A 10,811-nucleotide genomic window follows, 5' to 3' on the forward strand; every position below is an offset into this window, starting at 1 on the left:
AACACATGTGTTACATGAGATAGTGACGGGGACAGAGAGGAAGAGAGTGGAGCCTGATGGGGACACTGGGGACAGGGGGTGAGGGGGGAGAGCTACCAGGAAGAGAGTGGAGCCTGATGGGGACACTGGGGACAGCTACCAGGAAGAGAGAGGAGCCTGATGGGGACACTGGGGACAGGAGGTGAGGGGGGAGAGCTACCAGGAAGAGAGAGGAGCCTGATGGGGACACTGGGGACAGGAGGTGAGGGGGGAGAGCTACCAGGAAGAGAGAGGAGCCTGATGGGGGACACTGGGGACAGGGGGTGAGGGGGGAGAGCTACCAGAAGAGAGAGGAGCCTGATGGGGACACTGGGGACAGGAGGGTGAGGGGGGGAGAGCTACCAGGAAGAGAGAGGAGCCTGATGGGGACAGGGGGTGAGGGGGGAGAGCTACCAGGAAGAGAGAGGAGCCTGATGGGGACACTGGGGACAGGGGGTGAGGGGGAGAGCTACCAGGAGAGAGAGGAGCCTGATGGGGGACACTGGGGACAGGAGGTGAGGGGGGAGAGCTACCAGGAAGAGAGAGGAGCCTGATGGGGACACTGGGGACAGGGGGTGAGGGGGGAGAGCTACCAGGAAGAGAGAGGAGCCTGATGGGGACACTGGGGACAGGAGGTGAGGGGGGAGAGCTACCAGGAAGAGAGAGGAGCCTGATGGGGACAGGGGGTGAGGGGGGGAGAGCTACCAGGAAGAGAGAGGAGCCTGATGGGGACACTGGGGACAGGAGGTGAGGGGGGAGAGCTACCAGGAAGAGAGAGGAGCCTGATGGGGACACTGGGGACAGGAGGTGAGGGGGGAGAGCTACCAGGAAGGCCCTTTTTAAGTATTTGAGTGAAACAGGGCTGATAAAATAATTTAAAATAACTTAAACATCGTAGTATACACAGTGATACAGTAGGGGGCGGTATGCTCCTTACAGCTGTTTGCAATCCGCCAATAACCGAGAGAAGAAGAACATTAGCCAGAAGCGTTACAGCCCTGTTTTTAAATACAGACCCCGACATTAAGCTGTTAGCTGTTTAGCTGCTACCTGTTAGCTGTTTAGCTGCTACCTGTTAGCTGCAGCCGGTAGGGATCAGTCAACAGCTAATCATCAGTCTCTACAGCCTCTCTAATCTTCACCCGAGCTCCTGCGTCAGTGTGGTTCTCTCCGCTAGGGGGCAGTATGTTCCTGTGCTATGTTCACAGACTGTAGAAGCTCTAACTCTGTTTTGAAAATCCCTAACAGGAAGTGCTTCGTGTGACTGTGAGCCGTCAGACCGGAAGTCTACGTCAGTCAGACGCGTTTAAAGCTCCGACTGTAGTTTTAGTTGAGCTGTGGAAGTTTGAACTAGAGTTTGAATACTTTTTAAAGCAGTTTGTATCTAAAGCTGTTGTTCAGATGGCGGACGAGGCCACGCGCAGGGCGGCGTCGCAGGTGCCGCTCCTGAAGACGCACGCCGGGCCGCGGGACCGCGCACTGTGGCCCGCGCGCCTGAAGGAGGAATACCAGGCGCTGATTGGCTCCGTGGAGGCGAACAAGAAATCAGACAGCGACTGGTACCGCCTCGAGAGCAACGCGGACGGCACGCGCTGGAGCGGCAGCTGCTGGTTCATCCACGAGCTGCTCCGGTACGACTTCCGCCTGGAGTTCGAGATCCCGGTCACTTACCCGGTCACCGCACCGGAAGTAGCTATCCCGGAGCTGGACGGCAAGACCGCGAAGATGTTCCGCGGCGGGAAGATCTGCCTCACGGAGCACTTCGCGCCGCTTTGGGCTCGCAACGCGCCGCGCTTCGGGCTCGCGCACCTGATGACGCTGGGCCTCGCGCCTTGGCTCGCGGTGGAAATACCGGACCTGATCAGCAAAGGGCTTGTGGTGCACAGGGAGCGGCAGGGTGACGCGGCAGAGTGACGAGGGAGCGGCAGCGGCAGGGTGACGTGGCAACGGCAGGATGACGTCACAGACTAATAAACACCTGGAACTGAACCCAGTGAAAGAACTGATGAGACTTTATTTTAATTATAAAATATAATTGAACATGTTGTGACGGTGATGAAGATGAACTGAGAGGTCTCTGAAATAAAAAGTGATGAAAAATGAAATTAGGTGTTTATTTTATTATAAAAGAGTGATTTGTGTAAGAAATGAAACACCTGAAAGGTAGATCTGAGGTTCTGTAGAAACTACACTCAGTGATGAAAAGATTTTATTTAGTTACAAAAAATAATTGATCACAAACGGTTTGTAAAACAAACAGATGAAAACACGAACAGTGAGAGGTCTCTGAAATGAACTCAGGTGGTTTTATAAAAACTATTTCACTTTTTGATGTTGGAACCAACAATAGTTCAGACGATGAAATGATGAGATCTTGCTTAATTATAGAGTGGATCGTCAGTGGATGAGAAACAGAGAGGACGGCCATTCAAACCTAATATCTGCACACACGTTTCACCTCATCCTCTTTATTGTGATAGCATTTAAAACACGCAGACATTAAAACATTACGCTTTTCAAAATGATGACTTTAACAAATGACTGGAACTTAGTTAACATGATAAACATGCTGTCAGTTCTCAGTGAGTTATCATTATTTATTAATATGATGATGAAGATGTGACAGCCAGCGGGCGTCGGCAGAAAGATTTCAGAATAAAAAAAACTACAAATGTTTTCTTCATTTGTAGTTTTAATAAACTTGGATAAGCTCCGCCCACTCCGCGACAGGCCACGCCCCGTTCTCCTGCATGTCTTTATTAATATGATGATGATGATGATGGAACAACCAGTGTGTTCGTCTGCAGAACGTTTTCAGAATAAAAAAACTACAGTTGTCTTTATTTGTAGTTTTAATAAACTTGGATAAGCTCCGCCCACTCGGCTACAGGCCACGCCCCGTTCTCCTGCACGTTGCTTGGAGACGTCTTCCAGTCCCAGCTCCGCAGCGGGACGCTCCACATCGGGCCGTAGTTAGCGCTCAGATAGTCGAGCGTTTCACAGGGAACGCGCACCTTCAGATCCAGAAGCTCCGCCCAACAGAGAGAGAAGCCCGGGAACACGTACCTGAGGGGAGAGGAGGGAAGAGTTATTAGAAACAAGACGCCCGGGAATACGTACCTGAGAGGAGAGGAGGGAAGAGTTATTAGAAACAAGACGCCCGGGAATACGTACCTGAGAGGAGAGGAGGGAAGAGTTATTAGAAACAAGACGCCCGGGAACACGTACCTGAGAGGAGAGGAGGGAAGGGTTATTAGAAACAAGACGCTCAGGAACACGTACCTGAGGGGAGAGGAGGGAAGAGTTATTAGAAACAAGACGCCCGGGAACACGTACCTGAGGGGAGAGGAGGGAAGGGTTATTAGAAACAAGACGCTCAGGAACACGTACCTGAGGGGAGAGGAGGGAAGAGTTATTAGAAACAAGACGCCCGGGAACACGTACCTGAGAGGAGAGGAGGGAAGAGTTATTAGAAACAAGACGCTCGGGAACACGTACCTGAGAGGAGAGGAGGGAAGAGTTATTAGAAACAAGACGCTCGGGAACACGTACCTGAGGGGAGAGGAGGGAAGAGTTATTAGAAACAAGACGCTCAGGAACACGTACCTGAGGGGAGAGGAGGGAAGGGTTATTAGAAACAAGACGCTCAGGAATACGTACCTGAGAGGAGAGGAGGGAAGAGTTATTAGAAACAAGACGCTCGGGAACACGTACCTGAGGGGAGAGGAGGGAAGAGTTATTAGAAACAAGACGCTCAGGAACACGTACCTGAGGGGAGAGGAGGGAAGAGTTATTAGAAACAAGACGCTCAGGAACACGTACCTGAGAGGAGAGGAGGGAAGAGTTATTAGAAACAAGACGCCCGGGAACACGTACCTGAGGGGAGAGGAGGGAAGAGTTATTAGAAACAAGACGCTCAGGAACACGTACCTGAGGGGAGAGGAGGGAAGGAAACGAGCAAAGATATCCCTTTTTAAAAACACATTCTTTTCTCCGTTGATCACTTGAGGACGTTCTTTGTCTCTTCAGTTTGCCCACACTTTTTCAGCTTGGGAGCTACTTTTAATATGACCAAGTCCACATGATCTACCTACAGGGTCACCCCTGTAGGTAGATCATGTGGACTTGGTCACCCCTGCCCAATCTGGGGGGGTGCTAGTGGACTACGTGGAAACCTCGCAGCGGCGGATAAACTGTGGCGCGCTTACACTAATTGTACCGCATTAGCGCATAATAGCTTCAGATGAGGAGGTGAGGCCCCCTCACCACTGCATGATCCCGTATGGCACAATACAACTCAGTACATTGTTGGTAATTGTTCGACCCTTTCTTTAGTAGAATTGTATAAATTGGCTAACTAGGTAATCAGCTCGTCGGTGATTTGCAGCTGCGTGGTGAACTGCGTGTTAGAAAAGATGAGATCTCAGACTGACCTGTACGTCAATCAAGTGGCAAATGCCATAGTAAGGATGGGTGATAGGCTAACTTAAAAATAAATGAATACATTTAAAAAATGTAAATGCCATGCGATCTCCCCACACTACCTTTGCGATCGCCCTGGTATAGGTCATACACACGGAGCCGTTTGACCCCCAGAGCTTCCTGGTTGCAGATCGATCACCTTGGGACCCGTTATCGTTTGCGGGGTCCGTTTCTATCGTTTTGTTACGGCCTCGTGTTAACGAAAGGGCTATACACAAGATAAACTATGCGGATACAACCCGTTTTGTCCTCGTGTAAACGGGGTCTCAGTGTATTTTCATTTATCAAAGCTCCCATATTATGCTAAATCCACTTCTTCATGTTACAACATGTGTCCCCTCTGTGTAAAGAGACTCTCTCTTCACACTTTGGAAACAGGGCTGAAACAGAGGGGATTCTGGGTAATGCTGCCATGATCTGTTTGGTGTTTCAGCCAATCAGAGACAGGCTCTGGATATATCTGAGACCTGTGATATATTGATGAAGAAGAGGATGATAGGGGACCTAATAATAACTCATAATTATACTTACTTGAACTTCCTGCCGCTCCTCGCCTGCGTTCCTCCGTTCCACACGATGTCTCCGTCCTCGTAGAAAAAGAAAACGTCCAGTTTGACGTCTTCACTCAGAAAGGAGAGCTCCAGACTGTCCTCCACCTGCCCTTCAAAATAAAACACATGCCTTAACGAGGTAAACACACACCTGCGTCAGAACAGCTGGAGAGGTGAAATAAAAACGTGAGAACCATAAAAGAAAAGTTCCCACCTTCCCGAACTTGTGTTTGAGCGACAGCCCGGCGGTCCTGAACGCTGCGATGATATCCGGCCTGAAGTCTGCGATAAAGATCCCGATATCCACGTCCCGACTGTACGAGATCACGCTGCACTGCCTGAACCAGCCTGCAGGGGGCACACGTCAACAAGTACATCAACAACGGTTTACAATCAACAAGAGTTTAATATGTCGTTACGCTGTTATTGGTCTAAGTGCTGTCACCTTAGCATGTTAGCATGTTGTTATGCTGTAACGTTAGTATGTTGTTATGCTATAACGTTAGCATGTTAGCATGTTAGCATGTTATATGTTGTTATGCTGTAACGTTAATATGTTGTTATGCTGTAACGTTAGTATGTTAGCATGTTGTTATGCTGTAACGTTAGCATGTTATATGTTGTTATGCTGTAACGTTAGTATGTTGTTATGCTATAACGTTAGCATGTTATATGTTGTTATGCTGTAACGTTAGTATGTTAGCATGTTATATGTTGTTATGCTGTAACGTTAGCATGTTATATGTTGTTATGCTGTAACGTTAGCATGTTGTATGTTGTTATGCTGTAACGTTAGCATGTTGTATGTTGTTATGCTGTAACGTTAGCATGTTATATGTTGTTATGCTGTAACGTTAGCATGTTATATGTTGTTATGCAACCCAGTCTCACGGCATTTCGTGTTATTAGTCACGAAATTAATTTAATCTATTGATTCGTGTTCACCAACACGATTTTCACCTTTTTTTCGTGTCACACAGAACGATTTTAAATGCAATGTATTTCTATTGGTAGTATGTTTCGTGCCTGCAACACGTCTTTTTGTCCGGTCGGGTCTTGGAAGACCAGAAGCTGTGTGGTTCATAAAAACATGTTCTTACTCAATATCTTACCCTAAGCCTAACCCTATCCCTTTTATTTTAAATTGTATAATGTCTGAGTTTTGTTGCCGTCCGTGAGGAAAAGAAATGTCTCAGAGCCTCAGAATACTGACATCTGTATTTTATGTCATCTTTTTTTCCTTCTAATTTGTTATTATTTGGTGCAGGCACGAAACATACTACCAATAGAAATACATTGCTTCTAAAATCGTTCTGTGTCAGAATACTGAAATCTGTATTTTTTTAAATGTCTTTTTCCTTCTAATTTGTTATTATTTACATTGCTTTTAAAATCGTTGTGTGACACGAAAAAAATGGCGAAATCGTGTTGTTGAACACGAATCAATAGATTAATTTCGTGACTATAACACGAAATGCCGTGAGACTGTGTTGTGTTATGCTGTAACGTTAGCATGTTATATGTTTGTTATGCTGTAACGTTAGCATGTTATATGTTGTTATGCTGTAACGTTAGTATGTTGTTATGTTGTTATGCTGTAACGTTAGCATGTTAGCATGTTATATGTTGTTATGCTGTAACGTTAGTATGTTAGCATGTTATATGTTGTTATGCTGTAACGTTAGCATGTTATATGTTGTTATGCTGTAACGTTAGCATGTTATATGTTGTTATGCTGTAACGTTAGCATGTTATATGTTGTTATGCTGTAACGTTAGTATGTTGTTATGTTGTTATGCTGTAACGTTAGCATGTTAGCATGTTATATGTTGTTATGCTGTAACGTTAGTATGTTAGCATGTTATATGTTGTTATGCTGTAACGTTAGCATGTTATATGTTGTTATGCTGTAACGTTAGCATGTTATATGTTGTTATGCTGTAACGTTAGCATGTTATATGTTGTTATGCTGTAACGTTAGCATGTTATATGTTGTTATGCTGTAACGTTAGCATGTTATATGTTGTTATGCTGTAACGTTAGCATGTTAGCATGTTATATGTTGTTATGCTGTAACGTTAGTATGTTAGCATGTTATATGTTGTTATGCTGTAACGTTAGCATGTTAGCATGTTATATGTTGTTATGCTGTAACGTTAGCATGTTGTTATGTTGTTATGCTGTAACGTTAGCATGTTATATGTTGTTATGCTGTAACGTTAGCATGTTATATGTTGTTATGCTGTAACGTTAGCATGTTAGCATGTTATATGTTGTTATGCTGTAACGTTAGCATGTTATATGTTGTTATGCTGTAACGTTAGCATGTTGTTATGCTGTAACGTTAGCATGTTATATGTTGTTATGCTGTAACGTTAGCATGTGTATAGTGTTGTTATGCTGTAACGTTAGCATGTTAGCATGTTATATTGTTGTTATGCTGTAACGTTAGCAATTATGATTTGTTATGCTGTAACGTTAGCATGTTGTTATGCTGTAACGTTAGCATGTTATATGTTGTTATGCTGTAACGTTAGCATGTTAGCATGTTATATGTTGTTATGCTGTAACGTTAGTATGTTAGCATGTTATATGTTGTTATGCTGTAACGTTAGCATGTTAGCATGTTATATGTTGTTATGCTGTAACGTTAGTATGTTAGCATGTTATATGTTGTTATGCTGTAACGTTAGCATGTTATATGTTGTTATGCTGTAACGTTAGCATGTTGTTATGTTGTTATGCTGTAACGTTAGCATGTTGTTATGTTGTTATGCTGTAACGTTAGCATGTTATATGTTGTTATGCTGTAACGTTAGCATGTTAGCATGTTATATGTTGTTATGCTGTAACGTTAGTATGTTAGCATGTTATATGTTGTTATGCTGTAACGTTAGCATGTTATATGTTGTTATGCTGTAACGTTAGCATGTTATATGTTGTTATGCTGTAACGTTAGCATGTTATATGTTGTTATGCTGTAACGTTAGCATGTTATATGTTGTTATGCTGTAACGTTAATATGTTGTTATGCTGTAACGTTAGCATGTTAGCATGTTATATGTTGTTATGCTGTAATGTAGCATGTTAGCATGTTATATGTTGTTATGCTGTAACATTAGCATGTTATATGTTGTTATGCTGTAACGTTAATATGTTGTTATGCTGTAACGTTAGTATGTTAGCACGTTATATGTTGTTATGCTGTAACGTTAGTATGTTAGCACGTTATATGTTGTTATGCTGTAACGTTAGCATGTTATATGTTGTTATGCTGTAACGTTAGCATGTTATATGTTGTTATGCTGTAACGTTAATATGTTGTTATGCTGTAACGTTAGCATGTTAGCATGTTATATGTTGTTATGCTGTAATGTAGCATGTTAGCATGTTATATGTTGTTATGCTGTAACATTAGCATGTTAGCATGTTATATGTTGTTATGCTGTAATGTAGCATGTTAGCATGTTATATGTTGTTATGCTGTAACGTTAGCATGTTAGCATGTTATATGTTGTTATGCTGTAACATTAGCATGTTAGCATGTTATATGTTGTTATGCTGTAACATTAGCATGTTAGCATGTTATATGTTGTTATGCTGTAACGTTAGCATGTTAGCATGTTATATGTTGTTATGCTGTAACATTAGCATGTTAGCATGTTGTTATGCTGTAACGTTAGCATGTTAGCATGTTATATGTTGTTATGCTGTAATGTAGCATGTTAGCATGTTATATGTTGTTATGCTGTAACATTAGCATGTTAGCATGTTGTTATGCTGTAACGTTAATATGTTGTTATGCTGTAACGTTAATATGTTGTTATGCTGTAATGTAGCATGTTAGCATGTTACCCAGGCAGGTGCCGCTGCTCAGCCAGAAGGGGATGTTGAGGGGAGCTAACGTCCGCGCCGCCAGATGAAGCAGCGACTTCACTTTCCTCCGAAACTCCACGGCCTCCGGAGAGGAGTCGTCGGGATAGAGCTGCAGAACATCTCTTTAATTAGCTTCCAGTCACATGACACTTTTCCCTTTTTCTCCCCTTCACAATAAAAGCACGTCTACCTGCAGGAAGTTCCGAGCGTCTCGGTGTCGGCACTCCAGGAAGCGAGCGTGTTTTTGTTCGGAGAGAAAACGGGAAACGTTTCGAGGAATTCGAACATCGAGGCCGTCGAGGACCGTGAGGACGAGCTCCGGCCTGAAGGGGCACAACACAAACAACCATTCATAAACAACAACAACAACAGCTCACTGTGACAGTATTAACCACAAACATTCATTAATAAACAACAACAGTAATAAAGAGGTGCTACCTGTCGTAGGCTCCGGCGTGTCGTCCGTAGTCGAGCAGTTTGAACGGAGCGAAGCGTCGATCCATTTCAGGTTTCAGACGGAGCGCTCCGTGCCAGAGATAGTTCCCGCTGCGCTCGTACAGGAACACCACCTGCAGGAACACAGGTATATCTAACACCACCTGTATATCTAACACCACCTGTATATCTAACACCACCTGCAGGAACACAGGTATATCTAACACCACCTGTTGTTGGGTCAGGTGACCCCTCCCACCTGTATGTCTAACACCACCTGTTGTTGGGTCAGGTGACCCCTCCCACCTGTATGTCTAACACCACCTGTTGTTGGGTCAGGTGACCCCTCCCACCTGTATGTCTAACACCACCTGTTGTTGGGTCAGGTGACCCCTCCCACACGTATTTCTAACACCACCTGTTGTTGGGTCAGGTGACCCCTCCCACACGTATTTCTAACACCACCTGTTGTTGGGTCAGGTGACCCCTCCCACCTGTATGTCTAACACCACCTGTTGTTGGGTCAGGTGACCCCTCCCACCTGTATGATGTGGCCGTGGAGGCGGAGCAGGAAGTGGAGCGGGATCTGGTTTCCTGATAGGGTGTCCAGACTGGCCAATCGGGGGTCGTCTCCTCGCAGCTCCATCACCTCGAAGCCTTTCTGCTCGGCAGCCAATAGGAAGCCGGCCTGAGAGCGAGTGATAAACGATCAGAGGATCAAATAAAACTCTGGACCGTCATTGGTTAATTCCAGAGATGGTAAAAGTACACACATCCTTTACTCAAGTAGAAGTACACACATCCTTTACTCAAGTAGAAGTACACACATCCTTTACTCAAGTAGAAGTACACACATCCTTTACTCAAGTAGAAGTACTCACATCCTTTACTCAAGTAGAAGTACACATCCTTTACTCAGGTAGAAGTACACACATCCTTTACTCAGGTAGAAGTACAGATACTCGTGTTTAAAAATACTCTGGTAAAAGTAGAAGTACTGACTAAACTTCTTTACTCAAGTCAAAGTAAAGAGGCTTTGAAATGTACTTCAGTAAAAAGTACCCATAACTAGCAGCTGTTTTAAAGAGTACCTGACCTCCCTTTATATTAATAGAACAATAATGTCATTGTTAGCTAATGAATGTTTCCATGCTGAACAACGGCAACATGACAACGTTTTCATTGGTCCCTCTTCTTTAGAGAAGACCAGGAAATGATGGATACACGGATCGTGTTCAAATCAATAGGCACGCAATGACTCTAAATAATAATGATCACGCCACCAAAACACACATTCAAACTAAAGGAACCAGCCTGTTTGGGAAATGTGAGAAGTAGAAAGTACAGGTATTTGAGTTCAACATGTAAGAAGTAGAAAGTACAGGTATTTGGGTTCAACATGTAAGAAGTAGAAAGTACAGGTATTTGGGTTCAACATGTAAGAAGTAG

At 44.2% G+C, this 10,811-nt stretch overlaps 2 protein-coding genes across 2 annotated transcripts; one reads left to right on the plus strand and one right to left on the minus strand.

Moving 5' to 3' along the window:
- Positions 1-1,037: 1,037 nt before the first annotated feature.
- On the plus strand, positions 1,038-2,123 carry ufc1 (ubiquitin-fold modifier conjugating enzyme 1). The gene has a single exon (XM_034115796.1). It carries the CDS (start codon positions 1,420-1,422, stop codon positions 1,930-1,932), a length of 513 nt encoding a protein of 170 aa, XP_033971687.1. The 5' UTR covers positions 1,038-1,419; the 3' UTR covers positions 1,933-2,123.
- Positions 2,124-2,212: 89 nt separating this feature from the next.
- fktn (fukutin) lies at positions 2,213-10,050 on the minus strand (the record flags this gene model as incomplete). The annotated part of the gene is given in 7 exon segments (XM_034115795.1): positions 2,213-3,084; positions 5,032-5,156; positions 5,266-5,399; positions 8,907-9,036; positions 9,118-9,250; positions 9,366-9,496; positions 9,904-10,050. Coding segments are annotated over 7 exon segments (1,014 nt in total), but the record flags the coding sequence as incomplete, so codon positions are not given.
- Between the last annotated feature and the right edge of the window lie 761 nt (positions 10,051-10,811).

Source organism: Trematomus bernacchii, unplaced genomic scaffold (genome assembly GCF_902827165.1).
Source record: "Trematomus bernacchii unplaced genomic scaffold, fTreBer1.1, whole genome shotgun sequence".
Classification (NCBI taxonomy): domain Eukaryota; kingdom Metazoa; phylum Chordata; class Actinopteri; order Perciformes; family Nototheniidae; genus Trematomus; species Trematomus bernacchii.

What these genes read in the sequence shown, in the direction of transcription:
- ufc1 (XM_034115796.1), top strand. Translation starts at nt 1,420, where the DNA reads ATGGCGGACGAGGCCACGCGCAGGGCGGCGTCGCAGGTGCCGCTCCTG.